Here is a 22,594-nt window from a genome sequence, read left to right on the forward strand (position 1 = left end):
GAGGAAATGATGCACGCTGAGAATCTAATAACACAATGTGACAAATATGAGTGTAATTTACTTCAACGTTGGTGGTCTTAGACCGACCTCTCCTAGTGTCATTTACAGTACTGTGTCGTATTTATTTATAATGCATGAAAGGGGGCTATGCCTACTTAGAATCAAACCAAATAAATATACAGAGAAAATATCCAGTATCACAATCAAATTAGCATGCTGCACTGAGGTCAAGCTAGCTGTCAGCTTAGTATGAAAAATGATCCTTTCCAAAAGGTAAAACACTTCAGAGAGCCAGACAGACACATGGACTCCCACCGTGATACACACATAAAGATGCACCACTTACTTCCCTTTTTGAAGAATTTTCTCTTCAAGGACTTCCAAAATAAAGTAGGAGAGGAGCAGATTGTGACATTTATGAATGTATAATTCAGTCACCCTTTAGTGCAGCAGCTGACAGCTGTGTGGCACTATCAGCTTGCTCAGTGACTCTGACACCAAGCCCAAGAGAGGTAGAGTGGTGGAAAATGGTAAATCTCCACCCGAAGTAGTGTGGGATTACCTGTGCCCGAGTGCCGCTCTAGAAGAGTAGCACTCAGTCTAATAACGGCAGGCAGATTTTGTTGGAGGTTTAACAGTGCAAAATAAATGGAACATCCATGTCTTGTTAGGGAAATTCTTTTGTTTCAGTCTGTCAAAGTCATTGAGTTTTCTTTCTTTCTGACCCATGGGATAGAACGCGGATCAGGCCACACTTTTAATGGCAGGACAGAGCTTTACAGAAGTTTCTGAGATCAAAGCAGTATTCTTACAAGTCAAAAACACCACGAGTTTGAACAGATAACTATCCAAGACCAGCTATGAAGAACAAAAATATAGCGCCAGCCATTGAAGCAAATAACCTTAGTGGCCAAACGGTGTTACTACACCCCCGTTCTAGTCCGTGACGTCATATGGGCCAAAAAATACTTTTACTTATTGACTTACATTGGGAGAGAAGCGACTGCAAATCTAAACCTATGAATCTATAAAGACATGTATAGCTGTTCTTTAAATCTCTCCATTCATTTGACCTGAGCCGAGAGCAGGTGATCAGAGGGGGGTTCTTAAGGAAAACGTAAGTGTGCATGTTCTATGATCCGTATACTTGTATAACCTACAATCGTTGCAGCTTTACGGCTCCATGCACCACTGAGCAACTTTCATAGAAATTAATGGTCCTCCACCTCCAACGCTGTATTCAGTTCTCTTTATACATCCACCGAGCAAACCAATGGCCGACATCACAGTGACTACAAGCATTTCAGAAATGTGGTGTATGCAAGTTTCAAAAAGAAACAAACTATGTGAGAGCTTGTAACGGAGGTGATCTTTGGGGCCATAGATCTCGGCCTCCGTTACGAATTGTGTAGCTTTGTTGGTGGTGAAATGTATGTAGTGTGTGCATCTGTCTGTGTTTTAGTTTGTCCGTCTCTGTTTGCTGGTTTTATGTTGAAAAGTGTTCCCCTTTCCCCATGTCTGTTGCTGTTGATTGTGTGCACCTGGTGCCCTGTGTTGTCTCCTCCCCCCCCCCCCCCCCCCCCACCACCTGTGTCTAATTGCTGATTAGTGTGTGTTTGTATTTAGGCTCTGTTTCCCTGTCTGTTAGGGGGCTGGTAGTGTGTGTGTGTGTGTGTGTGTGTGTGTGTGTGTGTGTGTGTGTGTGTGTGTGTGTGTGTGTGTGTGTGTGTGTGTGTGTGTGTGTGCATGTGTGTGTGTGTGTGTGTGCATGTGTGCGTGTGTGTGTGTGTGTGTGTGTGTGTGTGTGTGTGTGTGTGTGTGTGTGTGTGTGTGTGTGTGTGTGTGTGTGTGTGTGTGTGTGTGTGAGAGAGATCCTTGTGGTGGCCTGTGACTGTGTTCACGTGGGCAGCAGATTGAGGCTGTGTCATGAATTAATAAATGCCCACATCGGGTTATATTTTTGGACACTCTGCCTTTGCCTCTTTGCTTGGTCGGGCTGCTCAATTGTTAGCTTCACAGAGCAGAAAGTCAATTACTGAAGTTATTTCATGTTTAATCAGTGGTCAGGGAGGAATAATGTTGTTTTAATTAGACCATCCAGCAAGTGTTAAACAGATGTTGGGAATTTTCCAGTTTCCACTTCACTTGGACAAAATTAGCGGATTAAGTTAGACTTTATATTGCAGAATGAACTCTATGTCTGAAACATAAGTGAATGCTGTCAGCTTTTCCATCCTAAAATACATTTCAGAGACCCAGACTAGACATCCGCCTGAGTCTGTGACACGCAGCATCAAAGTATTATTGTGACAAGTGGGTGATATTATGCAAGTGTTTGCTGTACATCGCTGCACCACCTTTAGTATTTTAAGCACATCTGATCAGACAGAAATGTCAGAAAAACATCCGACAAATCCTCTCTTCTAGGCCAAGTTCTGCCGAATGTGGATTCAGCGCTACATCAAAGGGAGACCTGTTTATCTACAAGTACACAAACGTGCAAAAGACAATCATGCACAGTAGTACTTATTAAAAGTTAAATCCAGAGGAATATCTTGTCTCTATAGTGAGGCATACATAACTGAAATGATTATGCTAAGTGCTTACCCATGCAAACTTGAACAAATGAAGCATGACGTTAATTCAGGCAGAAAACTGAAGTCTGCTTTAAATTGGGATGTGCTTATTATATTTTTACATTTAAGAAATAGTGGGATATTTTGGGTAATACATACTTTGCTCTGTTGCCAAGAGTCAGATGAAAGGTTACCCAGGGTTACCAACTTTGGGTACCTGGCTGGAGTGAGATTTTGATATCATGGGTTTACACATATGCGCACTAAAGGACTGCTGTCGTGTCAGTAGCGGGACCTTAGCATATATATAGGATATATATATACAATATATACAAATACACAATATTGGACACAGACTATAAAGGGCACAGTTTCATTCACACACATGTTTGTTTCCACTTTTTTATTGTTTGCCTGTCGCGATAAGCAATTAATTGACTTATCGTACGATAAATAAAAATGAACTCGATAACTTTTCTGACCTCGATAAATTGCACTTTACATGAGGATGTAACTAGCAGTTTGAAAGGATGTACTTGAATTATTATTATATATTATCATTATGTCAGTGGTCTAAAATGGTCATACAACGGTGCCGACAATATTATTGTTTATCGCAATAATTTCCGGGAAAATGTATCCAACAAAATGAATTATCGTGAGAGGCCTATACATGAAACACACACAAACACACACAAACAAATCTACAGACTTACTCCAAACTGCCAAATATATTAATTAACACACTCTCATATACTCTTTGACTCTATGTTGGCCTAGTAGAACAATAAGCACCAGACTTTTACTTTTTTATCATTTCTACTGGACCATAGATCTGCGCATGACGGGTCGGGGATTGACCAACCGGCTCCCACTGCTCTGCAGTCTGTTAACGTTGTTAAGAGTGGTGGGGGCGGATCGACAGCTTGAGCAGCTCTCAACTCAACATTGTAAATAACCAACCAAAAAAGATCGCCGGTTCATCTTGTTTTTGGCGTGAGAATAATTTGGGCAGCGTGAGAGCGTGAGATTGAGAGTGAAAGTGTGTGTCACACGCCAGATGCGTGAGAGTTGGCAACCCTGGGTTACCTTTCTTACTGTATGTATGTTGGTTATATGAAGCCAGAGCAAATAAACTGTTAGCTAGCACTGCTAAGAAAAAACCGTGTAGCATAAAACCCCCCTGTAAAACCACAACTTGTCATTTTGCCAGTTTTCATATGAACAAGCAAGTTATAACAAGTTAATAGGTGAGCTTTAGAGGGGCTAGTGGAAGGACTTTTATTAGCTTTTGGAGGAACCAAGCTAGCTGTGTCTGCTAGCTTTAGCTGAGAGAATATCTATCTTCTCAGTAAACTCTCGACAGGAGAGTTAATAAACATATTTCAAAAAACATTTGTTTATTCCTTTAACAAAGACAAACAAAGGCTCAATGGAAAATAAACAATTTGTGTTGCTCATCCCTTGGAGACACATATTCCAAACATACACACACCCTCATTCATTTCTAAAAGTAAAACATAGGGAACCAATAAATGCCAGACATTCTTTCTCAGGCTGTATAAACTACAATTAAGTGGAGCAGTTGAACACTGTCAATCTCAAGTATGTGGGGGAAGGAATGTGAGTGTGTTAATGTCTGTGTGTGGCCAGGACAAAGGTGTCTAAAACCACACTCTCTCTTATGACACATTTCATCTTCTCAAATTGCATTCGTAAAGGTGATGTTAATCACATGGAGAGTTATAAAGAACTTTAATTACAAAATGTGTGAGTTTTTTTTATTGAAACCTACTTAAAACACAATCCACAATGCAGTAGTCTGCAGGAAAGTCAAGGTCAAGAACAAGATAACACCTCCTACCTGCAGCAGCCAGATGTTAACGGGAAGATACGGACTGAGTGGGAAAGCACAACGATTGCTTTACACTCTAGGGATTAAGAATTCATATGACAAGATGCAGAAAAAGATTTTGGAACAGCAACAACTGATCTTCTTCAATATTATTTATTCCGTCAATTACTTTTAGAATAAATACATTAATCATGTAGGCTATTAAATGTCTGATAATAGTAAAAACAATCTTAGAAATTCCAAAAATGTCCTCAAATAACAAATCTTGTCAGACTAAATACCCCAGATCAAATGATTTGCTTTTTATGTATAATACAGTATCATCCAAATTGTTAAAGAATAATTGTATCATCATTAAACCACCTTTTTCCACTCCTTTATTAAGAGTTGTGTGCAAATATTAATCTACGCATTATGCAATCAGTTCCTTAACTGTTTTTATTTTATGTGTGTGTTTTTGGACTGTGCAATAATACAATATTGTGAAAATAAAATCTACTTATCAGCTGTTAGATGCTTGTAGGGAAGGTACCAAGCAATAAAGCCCCCAGGGTTAGACCCAGACCAGAACATTGCTGGTACACGATAAACATCTGAGCCAACTAGGTCACCGGGACACTTTAACTGGAAAGAAAATCCATCAGGCTGTCAATAACACACAAGCTGTGGTCTGGGTTTGTCTACCAAACTAAAACACAAACAGTTGAGATCTTATATTCCTGCAGTTTGAAAGAATCCAACCATATCATATTGATTCAGTTCATTGACATTTTTACATTTGTTCAAACATGATTTGCTGATCAAGTGTGTATGACATCTTCCCAGTTATGCTAATACTGTAAACTGCTAATGCCCTGTAATGGAAATGAAAAGTACATTTACTTAAAGGTGGGGTAGGTAATTTTGGAGAAACCAGCTCGAGTGCGCTAGAATTTGAAAATACAAAACCGGAAAAAATCTGCCACTTCCTTACAGAGCCCCTCCTCCAACACACACGAACGCGCACATGACCAATGAGGGCACGAGATAAGTTTGTGCACAGATGGAAGGCTGACAGGCAGGTAGGCCACCCAATCATTTGAGCCGAGCCGGCTCAAATGATTGGTGGTGTTTTTTACAGTACTACGGCTTCCACAGATGACATTTTTTTATGGATTTACTGGCAAAGCATTTAATATATTCATTGCTATCGGGATGTTAAGAGCATTCCATGGAATATAACAAAAAGTGTATCTCGAGCCGGTTTCTCAAACTTACCTACCCCACCTTTAAGTACATGTTGAGGTACGTGTACTTTGCTTGAGTATTTCAATTGTGTAATACTTTTACTCCTCTATATTCATTTGACAATACAGGCTACTGTGCAGGTTTATATTATTAAAAAATACAAAATATAAATCACCTAAATAGACATCGGTTAGTTAAAGTTTGCTTTACCTTTACCAGCTCAAACATAAGCACACAAACAAATAAAATGCATTATTCCAAAAAAATACCATTCTGCTGAACGATTACTTTTCATTTTGGTACTTAAGGTATATCTTTATGCTTATACTTTTGCACTTTTACTTAAGTTAAAACACTGATGCAAGCCTTTCCCTGTTACAGAGTATTTCTACACTGTGGTGTTATCAGTAAGTAAAATATCTGAGTACTTCTTCCACCTCTGGTAAATCCCTATAGTGTCAGCATTTGTCTATACTGATTATATATTGCTGTGAAAAATAGAGTTAAGCTGAGCTGTATTTGTGATACAACTGGCTGGAAAGGCCAGCAGCAGTCCTTCTGAGAGGCTTATCCTCACTCCATTAAATGTGCAGTGGAAAGTAAACAGGCTGTATAGGCCATTGATTCTCACTCAGGCAGCGCTTGAAAGCTTTCCAAGAATAGGGACAGACACTGGAGTGGAAAGGATGTAGTTTGTTATGATAAAAGAGGAAACAAATCCACTTTGGTTAATCATGCACAGACTGAGTGTAAATCTTCTCTTCAGTTAGTCTACAGTGCATTGTTTAGTCAGTTAACCTGACTGCCTTCATTTCTACAAGCTTTACTTTGTCATGTTTCCTTCATCTCCTCTGAGGCTTGAAAGTTATCATTTAAAATGTTTTTCGCAACACCAACCTACATTAATATTACATTAGCTGCATGCTGTGTCATTGCATGTCACAAGTGCATGTCTGCATGACCTACATTTATTCCGGGGTCTTAATTGTGCCCCTGGTAGTGGCAGGCCAGATGTGAAACAACTGCCGCACTGTGAAGGGAGAAACACTTTGCCCTGAGCACCACACACATCCACACATCCTCACCCCCACTCAGGACTTCTGGGTACTAAAGTCCCACTTCATAAATATGTGCATGTAAACACAGAAAAATACATGTAGTATCTCAATATTAGCAGACACACAGGAATTCCATCTCTAAATGGCAGAATGAGTAGCAGCAGCCCTGTATTTATTTAGACTGGATTTTTACTCTGAACAATCATATGATACTTATCTATACTTTTTATTTCAAGCTACCGGACGCCATGTTTTATGTAGTACACTATGTTTATACTGTATGATTAGTTGATTGCTATATGAGAGAGTATTCTAATGTATTCTGTATAGTTTATAGTTTTTAGATACCCCTCTGAATACAGTATATATCTTTTTTACTAAGAATATGTATATATTTAATTTAAAGTGTTTAATGTTTATCTGCTGTGACAAAAAGATTCCCCAACTTGGGATGAATAAAGTATCTTTCTATTTATCTATCTATCTGTCTATCAATCTATCTATTATTTAGTCAATTAAGTTATTGCTTGGTTTTGCATTGAAACCTGTGTCAGAATACCCACTCTTTGGTATTACTACCGTTCAGTTCAACCAGGTTTTTGTGTCTAAGGAATACAAATATTTTTTTTGAAATTGGTCCGCTATTGAGAGAGAGGTCCTCATCCTGCAGCCTCTAAACTGGTTAGGGCAATGTAGGGCTAATATAATCTTGTTTTGCTAATGACAGGCTCAGATTGGTACAGTATTATAAAGGTCTGACACAGTGGCGTAACAAGGTTGTGATTGGCCCCGGTGCAAATATTGTTTTGTTTTATTCTCCGTGGTGGATTTAGCAACATGTAGTTCTCCATGTCCACTTGTTGCTGATGGTTGTGGTAGAGGAGCTGTATCTGTAGCATGGTCAGTAGCAGTAGCAATAGCTACTGACAGTAGTGACTACTGACCATACATTACATTTCATTTAGCTGACTCTAATATCCAAAGCAACTTGCAATTACCGATTACAGGGACATTCTCCCTGCAGTAGGGCTAATTGCCTTACTCAAGGGCACACTATTGGTGGTGTTCCTGGCAGGATTTGAACTCACAACCTTCCGATCTTCAGCCCACCTCACTATCCATTAGACCACCACTATCCACATGCCACAAATAATACAAATGTGGATTGCAAAACACATCACATCCTTTGTGAAACTGATTTCCAGCTACTGTATATGAGCTGCCTGCCACCTTTTTTACTTTTGTTTGCTAATAGATAAAGATTATAGATGCAAATAATGTATGCAGGATTAAGAATGTTTAAACGTGTAGACTGAGATTTATGAAATGTTGACAATTGCTTGTATTTTCACACAAATTAACACACTAACTTGACAATGCTCATAGAGAAAAGAACATTCAGATGTGTTTTTTTTGTTTCTCAAACTGGTTTCAAATCTAAAGGCAGCAGTCCGTCTTTGAAAAACAGCAACGGGTGTCTAAAACATTAGCAGCAGTCAAGCCAAGGAGCCAAATGCAAATCTTATCAAAACACAGCTGCTGCTACTCCTGCTGGTGCTGGTGCCCTATTGCTACACTGGCAAAAGCACACTCTTCATTTTAAATATAAGATCTTCATGCACTTGTACGTACGCACTTATATACAAAATACGTCTGGACAACACCAATTCAAGAGAGCAATATAAAGGCAGGATTCTTCATTCTTATATATGTGTACATGTTTTCAGACACTACTCTATCTACAGTGCCTGCAGCAATACTACAAGTAGCAATAAAGCACCGCAGTGCGATCAGCCAGGGAGTCAGAGATCAGCATGGGAGAGAAGCGGCTCTAGGAAATCCATAATATACTGACCTTTTTTTTTCACAGCAAACCTGCTTGTGTCAATCACTTCCACTGGGCAAATATTATTTTAACAGTGTCTTGACAAATTGCTCTTCCCCACGTTTTTGCTATGAAGTGTCTTCAATGCTATCTTTCCATGAAAAGTTAAAGGCTTTGATAAACTTTTCTGAGTGCTTTTTCGAAAGGGATTACAACTGCTCATGTGGTAGTAATTCGAGAATCTATCTGTATGAACAGCTTTTTATTTGGCTCCATTCATGGTTGTGTTGTTGATCAACACCATGGCGCTTGGCTTGTCGCTGGTTGTTGACGTGAGGAATACGCCAAGCTTTCAGGCTTTGTTTTCCATGTTGCATGGATTGAGTTTGGGGTCACTCTGCGGTAAACCATTACTGATAAATTGCTGTAAAGAGTGAAACATTTAGCAAGCAATCTAAAAATCTTGGCCAAATTTGTAATGATCTGCTGGTTCAGGAGAGGTTCCCCTCGACTTTTTCACATAGTGGCAATGATTTTTGAAAATAAAACGCAACAATTTGTCCTTCCTCTCACTGCCAAAAAATCACTGTTTGGTAAAAAAGCAGCTTTTAAAGTCTGGCTACAGTCCACAACTGATAACAATCTTGTATTTCAAAATAAAGCCGCTGTTTGTAGTGAGAAGAACCGTGCGGGTAATTTGGTTGATGAATAGTTCTCATTGCAGTGAAAAATCACAAGCTATGGGAACAAAATGCCTGTGAGATTAATGACAGTCTGGAGTTTCTTTTCATCCTTTCATACATACATAGTCTGAATGTTAATTACTGTATTTCATCAAACCAAAAAACCATCAAAGACTGCACGTCTTCCCTCTTTCTAACACCTTGACAAAATCCTGTCTACACTTTTTTCCCCCTTCCTTCTCCTTCCCTCATTAACCTAAGACATTTTTTTTATATGATGTCATTGACTTCTATCCAACTCTGCAACCCCAATAAGAAAGACTTGCAAAAGAAGCCTATGGGCTACATTAAAACCAAAATGGATACACGAAATGTAAGAAATTGCAGGCCAGAACCAAGACACTGTCTTTTTTTTACCATAAAATAGTCAGTATTATGTACACAAACTGCAGTTGAATTAGCAAATTGAAAAATTGTAAGTGATTGATGCCCGGGGGGAGAAAATAGAAAGATAATTATTTTCTTGTGAGCAGGTCAGTGAGATATCAAAAGTAGCAATGAAAAGAAATACAAGCGTTGTGATACAGTAAGTGAAATATAATCAAAATATTTAAGATGCTGGATGAATGTTTTAATGGTTGAGGGTGTTAGATGGGTATCCAGGCCGTAATATCAGTCTCACCACAGTGTAATATGGCTTTAATAAAGGTATCATAAAGGTTTGATAATAATAAATATGAACATTTTGAAATTTATAATCTTAGCCTAGATATATTAATAAATTGTTAATTTGTTAATTTTTCAAAATATTTGTATGTGCATGCCCATGAAAGGGCTAAATGTTTAATAATAGTGTGCAACATCATGTTTTTAACACATATAAGTAGCGAAATCAGGCCATTGTGAGAAAATCAAGGCTGATATTTATTCATTATAATATTCCACTGAGCCAACACCAGGAAAGGACATTTTAATTATCTTTAAGAAACAAGGATATGCTGCTTACTGCTGATAAATGCTGCTCTTAGGTGCATTCAAAGCACATTGATTATACACTCATAAGTTTTTTTTCACACAATTTTCTTTGATTGTCTGTCGATGGTTATTTAGCTGATATATTTGTATTATTTGGAATATGTGCACTGCAGATTTTTTGTATTTAATCAGAAGCGAAAAAAAAACGTAACATTTATCTGCAATATATATATATAGGTCATTTGCTCTCTCGATCAACGAATCGAAAACCCATGTCGGTTGACCACTAATCGTAATATCTCCCACTGGCTCTCTCACTAGCTAATGAGACCATATGTCAAAATGCTGGAGATGCTTTGAGAGACATTCCAGCACCAACCTCTGGTTAATGAAGGTAACATTAGGCAGGTCCTCGCCCTGTAATAACAAGGACAGTCCTGAGGGCTCCATGCTCATACTGGCCTCATTCCAACCGCTCTTTTCATCCCCACTGAAGGCTTATTGGGATTTGAAGTAAAATGCTGGTTGTGCTTTAGATGTGTTCTGATCAAGGCTGCCAGAATACATTTTGATAAAAGAATTTCAAAGTAATGTCATAAAATAAAAGCGGTTGAATGTGTAAAGAAATCGGTACCACTTCACAATAACACTACCCTTATAAAGGATTCATAAAGGGTTTATAATTGGGTTGTAAACACTTTATTAATCATTAAGAACCATTTAGTTCTAACATAGTTGTCATACATCAACACAGGCTCTCTATTTGGCAAGATGACTAAGCCTTATATTGGCTACTTAGCGAGAATCAACTCAGTGAACAACATATACTAAGGATGCTGGCTGATGAGGAAGACGAAGCTAAGTAGCCAACATAAGGCTTAGTCATCTTGCCAAATGGTGAGCCTGTGTTGATGTATGAAAACTATGTTAGAACTGGTTTATAAATGGTTCAGATAAATGTGGGCTCACTATTTTGCAAGCAACCGGTCACAGTTGCCCTGCTTATCTCATGTCTTATAAAAGCTTATTAATGATTTATAAAGTGTTCACAACCTAATTAATAAATGAATTACAAACTATTCGTAAACCCTTTATAAGGGTAGTCTTATTGTAAAGTGGTACCAAGAAATTGAACTTGACGCAACAGTATCTTCTGGAATATTGATCCTACAAGCCGAGTCACCGGGACCATATCGATTTGTTTGATTATTATCCGGCCGGCTGGAGAGGAGATGACTCACACAGATGTAACCTTGAGGAGGTTACACTATTGCTACGACCTTTAAAGCTGCCCTTTCAAAAATATTAACTCTCCCAATTACTCTGGTACCCTGAATCCATGAGGACCATTATAACATTTCAATCATCACTAGCAGGGGTGAACACGTTGTAGGGCCACAACTGTAGTTCCAGTGGCACAGTTTGAATAGGGAACACACATAAACCGAACAAACTCAAACATTCTTAAATATCAGAGGTGAAACCATAAACCTATGTCTTAAAACTATAAAGAGGAGATTCATTTGAAGAAGTAATTATCCTCATCGCACAACCATAGCTGGACGCTGACCTCTGAAACTAAGACCGAAAGAGTACAAACAGTCCGGAGAAAACCACAAACCCACGGGAATTTCTGAGTTTAGGGAGGCTAGTCTGTCTAGATGAGCGTAGCTATGTGCACCGTTTAGGACAGTTTAGTTTGAACCTACAAGGAGCATCTCTAGATGGTAAACATGTTGTTACACTAGTATTAAGAACACAACCACAGTCTAAATAACTCATACTTAAATAACATGGTATTTGTTTAGTAAAAATAGTCTCTGGTTGATTTAATACTTTTCTGAGGGGGGCAGTAACCATGAACCTTCATGTTTATTATGTTATTTTACTCAGCTTTATGCATGCTTCAATTGAAGTTGTTTTTGTGAATTATCTTTTTTAAGCTAATGCTTGAGCTAAGGATTATGTTCATCATCAATTACCTGGCAGATTATTATTTTAGATATGTCAAAAAAAATCGGGAAAAATGTTCATGCCAGTTTCGCACAGTCAAATGTGGTGTATTCAAATTCAAATATCTTGTATTGTCTGTCGAACATTCTTAGAAATACGCTTTAATATGATTTAAAACTGAAATCTCCCTATTTGAGAGGCTGAAAACAGCATTTTCTGCCATTGTGGAAGCAAAACATTAGAACAATAATTGGATTATTAAAATAGCTGTTTATTTGTTTGACGATCATCAAATTGACGTTGCATTGTGTAGTTGCGCCTAAAGAGGTCTTTACTGTGCTTTAATAAAACATTGCCAATAAAAACAACAAAAATAGATGGAGAAAATAAATGAAAAAATGCTGTGATTTTATTTTTAAAGATGAGGTTGAAGGAAGTAGAATAAGTGTAGGAGGATCCTTCAGGCTACCTTTTGTGGGGCAAGCAATCCGTTATTGATCATCCTGAAAATGAGGAGTTGTGTCTGTACGTATATACATATATGTGAGGAGGTCTGATGACCTGTGAACTCCAGGCCTGCGGGGGCTTGTTAACGCTCTCAGTAGCTTCCCTTCCCCAGGTTTGGCAGCACCGCTCGGCCTCACGGCACCACAGGAAACCAGTGAGTAAACAAGGGAAGCAATCATGAAACGCAGCTTTCAGCACACAATCCGAAAACACACATTTAAAAATCGAGCTTGTGCTAACACCATTATGTATGCATGTATGCACATTTAGTCAGAGGCAAACAATTGCAGCAACGTCTGCAGGGGTTTGAGGGACTACAGGGATACACTCTCGGTTTTTCTGCCTGATAAGTTCCAGGGGACCTAAGTTCACACTTTTTTTATGGGTATCATGACCTCGAAAACACCTGTATCAAACAACATTCCTTTGGCATAACCTCATCTTGACTGAGTCTGTGGATGCTCTGGGTAACAACGAACACATCATTTAAGGCTTAAAGGTGTTTGTCCAATAAACCTTTTCAAAATATAGAGACAAAAATGGCTTAAAAAGTCTAGAAATACACCTAAAACCAAGTTTTAAGCATGGGCGAGAGAAATATAAATTGCTCCAAAGCCTTTAAGCCATTCAAAGCTGAAAAAGCACTGCAGAGTTCCTGCCAGCTATAAAGAACAAAAAAGCACATACTAAATTAGCAAGAAACCAGAGCACCACTTGAATAACAGAGTCGTTTCTACACATTTTCAGTCAGTGTGTGTGAAGCAGTTAATGAGCCACACCTTGAGTCTTTCACATTTTCCAACAAAAACAACATTTAACAGGATGCTTTTCCAACCAAAATGGTCTCCAGTGAAGCTTATCAGTTGTATTACCTCTAAGGAAGGAAATAAGCAATTTGACAATTCCATCCCACAAACAAAGGAATTCTCGCCAGCGTGCAAAGATGTCCCATCCGTCCCATCATCCATGGCGAAGGAGTGCTCATTAGCAGTGGGACTGGGCTCATCACTGTCACCACCACAAAGACTGCAGGGAGGAGCCTTGTTAGCTTAGAGGAGGACGCAGCGGGCCAGCTCCCCCACAATCAAGCCATCATTACTTAAAGTCCGGCAGTTCTGTATCCAGTATTTTGGGTCACAACGGGCAACCTCTCACAGCCACGAGTGTCAATCGCCAAACAGCATGAGTAGGTACACGTGAACTCTGACCTTTTTGAAACTAACTCCAGCACACCGGCCAGATGTCTCAATCACACTGTTCCCAATGGAGCTGCGGCACACGCCACTGATGGAATTAGGCTGTGTTCTGCAGGTCTCTGAGCCCCTTTTGTACTTGTTCCTCCTCCAATGATAACACATGGACGAGGGGGTCTATAAAGATAAAATAAGCCTCAAAGGGCCTCGGTCACTTATTGCTAAAGTAATTAGCCTAGTTATTAGCTTAGCTACAGCAGTTTGGTTATTATGAAGATATTAATCCCATCAGCCCTGGCAGAACTTGGAGCGTTAACAAAGCATTCAAATCCTGTTGGAAGCTAAACCAGCATTACAAAGAACAACAGGATGAGCCTGTTGTTATTTTATTTTCCCATGGTTCCTTTTGAGACAGTGTTTACAGACCATCAAACAAAGCAGGTGGAATGGCGAGGCCGATCACTCTGGGGATGCATAATTTCGATGCGCAGGATGAAAGGGACAAAGCCATCTCGACACGAGCATGTGCTTTTAATGGCCGTCATTTAGATTATTATGTATCATCCAATTACCGTCGACAGATTTATTATGCAGAGAATAAAGTCCCAGCGAAGGGGAGTTGCAGGTTTCCCTCAGTTCAGAGGGCTATGAAGTCACTTAACAATATGGCTCTAACAGCTTAATGATGGACCTTTGTGCGTTTTTTTTTTACAGTCAAGAACCTTTACAACAAAATGAGTTTGTGTACATTAAACACAATTAAGCTGGAAAAAACATGTAATCATTCTGATTGCAATTTGTTAGGCATGGAGTTTTTTCCAGGGCAGGCATGTAAACCTGGCAGCTATTCTGGATATAAGGTAAGAAATCCCTATAATCTATGGTGGGATGTGGTAAACACAATCAAGGATGTACATTCTGCTAATTTTCTACTATTATCTGGGCTTGGGAAAAGTGGTTGTTTCATGTCAGGTGTGCATTCGCCATATTGTCTGTCAAATGATTAGAGAACTCTCCTGATTTGTATAGAATAGCGCCAATCCACTTCAGAACTTTTGAAATGCTCAGGATTGCACAATTACTATGTTTGTCAGTTGGGAAATTTAGAGAGAAAACGAACTGGAAAATTGGTGTCATACACATTGTCATGCCCTTCATGTGGAATTGCAAATTTAAGTTTATTTCTTTTGAGTCACCACTACGGAAATGAAAGAAAACAGTTGCTAAAAGGCTGAATCCACATGTTGACACTGAGCAGCTTCTGGTCAAAAAAAGGAATTTGGTGTTTCATCTTTGTTTGGAAAATGTTACATAAAAAAACACTCATAATATGTTAATTTCAAATAATGTGTCAAACCCAATAAGTGTTAACCCACATTTGAGCATAAACTATGGAAAAAGCTGCCTCTACACTGTAAAAGAAAAGAAGTCCAGTGCCAAATAAAGCCATCACTCAGAGTCAGACACTTATGAAAGCTCTAGTGCTGAAAATATATTGTTCTGTTTTCAGTCTGTGACCACTGCTAATGTTACTGACAGCTGTCTTTGTGTTACAGAGTGAACAAGACTGGCGCCAGTGGGGAATTTGAGGGACTCTTCGAATTTCTAAAAACATTTGTGATTCGGTATTTTCCTTTCCCTGTGGTTCCAAGAAGAGACTCATTGGCCTTTTGACAGATTATTTACTGAAAGTTGTGACAGAAATTACTACTTTACAATTACAGTAATAGCTTAGAATTTGAGAAATATATGTGGAAATATAAGAAAGAACGTGTTTATTTATGGTATTGTGTTCCTTGTGTTTAACTCAAAATGTCTTTTGTGGGCCGTGTTTACCCACAGCAGTTGTATGGTTAAAATAATTTAAAATTAAAATTAAAATCTTGCCTCAAGCTACCTACTATTACTATATTATTGGAACTGTGTTACGGTTGTTTCCTATAAATGCATTCTTAAGTGACTATGACTCAAAGGATTTTGTCGACTATAATCGATTGGTTGATTTAATCGACAGTTTCTCCTCGGAAAATCCAGCAAAAGCTCACATTTCAATTTAACAAAGATGTGCTTATAAGTTCTTTTGAAATAAATGACCTATCAACTAAAGTAATCTTTGTCAGCAAGTCATTAGTGGTTTTGTTCTTAGTTGACTCAACTAAGAACAAAACCACTAATGACTTGAATTATTGACTGAGAGGGGGCAGCCTTACTAAATAATGCGTTATATTAGTGTGTCTTGGGGTGGCGATGCTGCCTGAGCCAATAAAATCTAGATTAACCTGAGTACGCTGTCAGCACTCCAACAATAACTTTTCTTTGCTGATGTGCACCCAACCTCCACCTGCAGTATCAGTGTTATATCAATGTTATGCTTGAGTTCATTTTCCCAGAATGAACCTTGACCCTCCAACAGAGACACAGCACCAGCATACAGTATAATGGATAATCCAAAGTTTATTTTTGTCTGTCTCACGTGTTGGTAAGCAATTACATCAGAAAATGTATAGATGAATTGATCAGTTGTGGACTATTTCATGGTTTGCTAACTATTTCAATAATCGATTCAGTGCTTTAATTAATTTTAAGAAAAAACTGTAAGAACTAAACCTCCATTCCAGCATCTTAACTTTGAATATTGTTCTTCTTTTCTACTCCTCTTTGACAGTACACTAAATATATTTGAGTTATGGACAAAAAGATACATCTGAGGACGTCATTATGGGCTTTGGAAATCACTGATCATCATTTTTCACAAGTAATTTATAGACCAAATAGATAATTTAATCAAGAAATTAGACAATGATAATAATGGTAATAGATGCAGCCAGGCTGTAGAATACTGTATACAGTGTAGCGTACTCAAAAATGAAGGGACAAAATATAAGAAAAAGCTAAAATACCAAAAGACCAAAGTTAACTCTTAATTTTTTTCCACAACAAAAAATACAAGTTCCTTCAGAATGATCTATAGTGATTGTAGCATGCATACAATTGTCACAGCATGGATTACTTTGTTTCCATCCATTAGAAGTAACACATCCTCACTGGTCAGACTGGTACAAAGGCTCTATCCAAGTGTTCCTCCTGCAACTCATGTAATGTATGAACCCATTGACTGAGGATGATAACCAACAATGTCCTACTTTGACTCCCCTCATGCATTTGAAGATGCCGTTGACGGTATTAAACATGCCCTTACATATACCGACTCTATCGCTCTGTTCTTGCTCTTTGCACCCTCATTGCGGATTAATGTCCACCGGTGTGATAAGAGCTGCTTGTAAAAGGCTGTGTTGCTGTAGCCTACTGCAGCAGAACATGTGGATAAATGGGTCCCTTTCAACAAGAACGCAGCATGGGTCAAGGGGGCACCTACAGATTCTGCTGAGGAAAAGGTGACAGAAATACCCTCAGGTGGCCTTGATGGATCAAACTTAGCAAATTCATCACCCCTATTCCATCACATTAACAGCTATTTTAAAACGTCCCTGAAACACATAAGGAAGTCTGTCTTGGGAGTAAGTAACCATACCTGAACAAATGTGTAGAAATGCCAGTAGACAGTAAATCCCCGTCAGACACGCAGGCATCATTCAAGAGCAGCTGGTGTAAATCCAGTTAGAATGCGCGTTGTTGTCTATTTCATCTAAATCGCAACTTCCACGGGTGATGGGGATCCGGGTGAAGGAAGAGTTCCTGAACTCCGCAATAACACAGATAATACTCTTACTCCTCGGAGAGTGAATCTATATTCGAATCAAAGTTCGGATGCATCGTAACTCGAGAATTAATCCACACAACGCCACTTGGATTTTCACCCACTTCCAAATGCTGAGAATTCATCTGTGATCATTTACTTTCACTTCGGGAAAAGAATAGTTCTGCGGCTGAATGGAGAGAAATAATCCAAAAGAGAAACGTGTCCTCCAGTTGCAGTCACTTTGCTGGTTTGAACGCGTAGTTTTACCCCCTGGTTTATGGGACTGGCGCTGGTTGGATGAGGCGCCGTGCGTCTCTGCGCGCGGAGCTGGTTTGCCTTTTTTCTAACCAGTCAGAGGCTTTTTACTGTTGTGCAGAGATTCCTGCGAGTCAGGCTCCGTTTAACCGCATAAGGACACATTCACAACACGAGGCTCCACTTCAGCAAGCTCTTCCCTTATGAAAAAAGATCCAGGCTGCCTCATACAAGTTAAACACATAATAAAACTGCTGCAAACTATGGAATGGAACGTTTTAATATTCCCATAATTCAATTTTAAATTAATCAAACTAATCACCAATCAAACACCTTGTTTTAAGTGTCTTTCATAATCCAATATCATTTTATTCAAGGCAGAATTCCCAAATCAGGGAAGTATTTAATATTTAAAAGTGTGTTGAAAGTGAATCAAATGTAACCTTGATAAATGATTTATTGTATCTGCTATCAAGGCACAGGAACACACACTCTCACTGTGTCCTTATTAAACCCCTAAGGGAGCAGCACAGGGGGAAAGAGTGTGATGACCCTGTTCCTCCATCGGCATTGTGCCTCTTCTTCCCATGACAAAAATCGATAAAGCTTTCACCCTCTGACCTCTCAACACACCACTGGGAAATTAAATGATATTCTAAGTGCATTAGAAATGTGATACCTAACATATGAAGTGCTGATATCAAACATGGTGGGTAATAATTGCATAGCCTGAGTCAAGTTATTCTTAAATAAAAAATACATTTTGATGAGTTAATAGTTACTGTGTATCGCTGACCTGGTGAGCCTCAATTATGTCTTCTTGTTGGGGGTTTAGGTTAGCACTCCCTCTGCTGGCTGCGGGGCTGCAGTACAGTTAGGGTTGGTTTTAAAATATTGATATCACATGATAAAATACGTTTTATATCTTCATTCTTCCCAATCACCAGCGGAGGAAGAAATAACAAATACAAATATTTTAGAAGATATTCAATTAAAAGTAAAAGTAGTAAAACTATGGTTAAGAAAAGCTGCTATAAGCAGAGGTCCTCAATTCAAAATGTACTTTAAAGTGTAAAAGTACTAACTTAAAATTGTACTTAAATAAAAGTACTCATTTTGCAAAACAGCAGCGTGTTATCATTGTTAATGTCGAGGACACATTATGCTAATTTCCAGGTTCCATATTTGTATTTAGTGCCTCTGCTGTTACATGTTTCCATGTTTTAATGTTCAGAAAGCTCTTTATTTTTGCTCACACTGCCTGTGCTGCAGCACCTCTTTTCACCCTCTGTCTGAAACCAGTGCCCAGTCTGCTGGTTAGCTGGCCGGCCCTGTTGTGATTGGTTAACATCTTGGAGATGTCCCGCCCCTTAGTCTATCACGTACAATGTGTTTGAGTGCTGTTACATAGTGATGAAGCTATGCTATGGAGGTCAAAAAAGGAGTCCAATCGAGGCGTCTCAGGCTGTGTGTGTGAGAGAAACTCCCTCTGGAGGGAACTTTGGGATGTTAGTCTTTGCAGACCATTTGCAACCTATAGAAACATACAGGAAAAGGAAATCCCCAAAATGCACAATAGGGATCCTTATGTTACAATATACCACTATGTACAGTACAATATTTGCCTCGTAATTATAGTGCCTTAGAAGGAAATGGCAATACTAAAGTAAAGTTCAAATAACTTAAATTGTACTTAAGTACAGTGAATGAGTAAATACTAAGTTGCTGACCACTAATGCTCCACACTGAGATCTAGAGCAGGCCAGCTGAATGAAACTACAAAAATATACTAAGTTAAGTATGTAGATACATATTTTCCGCAATTATCCTTGTAGAAAATAAGAAACTAAGAATTTAGATAAACATTAATCCGTCTTACTAACACGCTGCAGAAAAAGCAGAGATGCTTCTGGTCTTTTAAGTCACATTTAGGTGGTACAAAGTCAACTTACTCGACCCTCCCTGGCCTCTTGCCTCAAATCCTTTAATTCCAAACTGTAGACGGCTGGTGGCTCTGCTGAATGGAGCTTGCACTCAAAGGCTGAGCCGGTAAACAACCAGTATAATATGGGAAATTACATTCTCCCCATGAACACATTTCTGCCTTTATAAAACATGTGCCCTATTTTCATTCAACAACTTGAATTCTCCTTTCTTTGTCATATTATTTGGTTTTTACTGCACTTTGCTATTGTGTTATATTCCTATATACAGACAATCCACATGTGTCTTTGTTCACATTTTTGTATTTCCTCCAAGTAAACATCCCCACTATATGGCTCTCTTGCAGCTCTGTGGGGGAGACTGAATGAATGGCATAGTACAATAGTACTGAAGACTAGTCCTAGCCACGTAATGACTGTATACTTATTTAAAGAGGCCCTATTATATATTATAATATTAAGATATTCTGATTCACAAATGCGTTGTCTACATTTTTTTTTTTAAACGAGTGCTTAATCGCACTTACCTTCTCAAAAATTGTAAATTGAGTAAATAATAACATTTGCGGTTGGGTTTTTTTACAGCACATTACAGTACATTACCATTCATGTATAGCTGGACATATTATTTATTTCCCCAAAAATTACACTGGTAACTGCCAAGTTCATTTTGCATTTCATTTCTAAATTAATGTGTATTTAGGAAGATACAACAATTGGCTTTACCATGTGATTATTCCCATATAGACAATTTGATTAATTTAAATAGAAAACTCGCTATATCATAATTTGTATCTTTATGGAGATATGAAATGACCATTATCAGAATAAAGGAATTTGTTCATTTGTCCTAGCTCGTAATCAGTCTATTGTATACCATTGATAGGGATCGAATGCTATGGCTAAAGCACAAATAAGGACAGTATAAGGGTCCAGGAATGGGGCCCCTGCTTTGTTCACATGTGGCCTCAACATAACAACAGGTGCGGTACACTCGGCTAAATGCAGCGTTTGTGAGTTCTATCGTGCATTTCCCCATTGGTCACAATCCAAAGCATCTCCAACATTAATATTTCCAGGAACAGATGGTGCAAAACAGACACAAAGGCATTTACGTCTTCATGGCAACACAGCGCAAAAAATGGCAAGGATTGCAGGCAGACAGTGCCAAGTGTACTGAGACCTATTTTTATTTATTCATTTCACTCCAACGTAGCTATCCAGTTGCCAGGGGGGAATATCTCCAACAAGCACAAAGCCAGATCCAAAAATATAAAAATATTTATCAAGGAATAAATAATTTGGAACCTCCACAGAACAACAAACCTGTCCTTAGCTAGTCCTGTTGTTGACTGTTTATGTCCATTACAAATACACAAGCTTTGTGTCCATACTCAACAATTATTTTAATGACATGAGCTGTGTGGATGTATATACACTGAAAAAACTGAAAAGCTGAATTTAATTAAAAGATTCCACATAACTGTATTAGGTTAGTTGAAAGCAATAATATTAAGTTGAACCTAATATGTTTGAATCAACTTATATATTAATGCTTTCAACTAACCTAATACAGTTATGTGAAATCTGTTGACATAATACAATTAATTAAAGTCAACGTTTCAGTTTTTTCAGTGTACGGATATTTGTGCTGTGACTAAGTCTACATTTCTTCCCTGGTCTAGATTTCTTTTTTCTCCATTCTCCAATTTATTTCCTATTACCTGTGACAGTTATTTGGCTCTTTCATTTCCCTGCGCCGGTTTATGCTTTGCATATTTGTCAACATCTCGTTGCACATCACTACAGCTGTTAAGGATCCTGCGAAGTGTTGAAGCAAAACAAGAGACTGATGTAACAGCTACGCTTTTCTCAATCTCCCTCCAAAATTGTCAGCTACCGAGATGGTCTAATCAGTCGTTAAGACTTGGCATGCTTTCAACTTCTCGCAATCTCACTGTCATCTTTTTTTCCATCCCGCTGGCCGTGAAGATTTAAGGTATGAAAAAAAATAGGCTTCTTATCTTGAGAGAGGAAACGCACAGATAAAGAATCCCTCTCTCGGCCATTAGCTCCACATCAAATGGAAGCTCCAATTTAGATTCCTCAACAGAAAAAAACACATTTTGGCGCTACAGATAAAAGGCGAAAAACCATCATTAGTTTTCTTCTTTTTGTTCACTTCAGAAAGACTGTCTTATGTTGTAATCTTCTAAAAACCATGGAGGCTGCAGCGAGGGAGAGAGCTCCTAAATGTTTCGCTTTGTTCTATCTCAGTTCATAAAAATGTCAAAGCAAAAGGAAGAGGGGTTTGAACCGTGTTGGCTTTTGGACACAGCAATTGAGGTCTGCAGCTGCTGAACTGGCATTAAGTGGTATTAGAGTCTTTGTCAGCAAAAGGAAGCAAGGTCCTCTTCCTGGGAATTGGGGTTCATGTATCTTTCAAAGGACAAATACAGAATCAGCACAACCTGGAGCACCACTTTACTGACGGCTGAATTTGTCCAGGCTTATTTTGACTATTTCTTTCACAATTTTTCACAAGATAGGAACGGGAAAAAGCAGACCGCTTAGAAGTAGTAGAAAGATAATTGGATAAAACAGAGCTGTTATTATGATTGAAGACAAAATGAGGAAAGAAAAAAAGACGGAATAAAAGGTACACTGCTGGACAAGTATAAACTGCAGTAGGAACAAGAGTCTGAAGAATGATTTGATGTGTTGTGTAGAGTATTAAGATATACACTCCATTGATAAGTATTTGTGTATTTAGCGTAGTGTTCATGTAGTTAGCATCGGAAGGGCTCCCTCGACAAAAATCCAATGGTATACTATTTTTCAATT

The 22,594-nt window shown here is 38.5% G+C and overlaps 1 protein-coding gene across 2 annotated transcripts in view; it reads right to left on the reverse strand.

Moving 5' to 3' along the window:
• LOC307020103 (roundabout homolog 1-like) overlaps positions 1 to 22,594 on the reverse strand; it is a 166,292-nt gene that overhangs the window by 107,921 nt on the left and 35,777 nt on the right. Inside the window, exon 1 of one of the 2 annotated variants that reach the window (XM_079651251.1) lies at positions 17,385 to 17,818. The exons of the other annotated variant lie outside the window; for it this stretch is intronic. Within the exon in view, the coding sequence (XP_079507377.1) occupies positions 17,385 to 17,445 (61 nt within the window). The 5' untranslated portion in view covers positions 17,446 to 17,818. Of the gene's footprint in view, positions 1 to 17,384; positions 17,819 to 22,594 lie in introns of those variants that run through there. 2 annotated transcript variants of the gene reach the window in all.

Source organism: Notothenia rossii (genome assembly GCF_949606895.1).
Source record: "Notothenia rossii genome assembly, chromosome: 9".
Taxonomy (NCBI): Eukaryota; Metazoa; Chordata; class Actinopteri; order Perciformes; family Nototheniidae; genus Notothenia; species Notothenia rossii.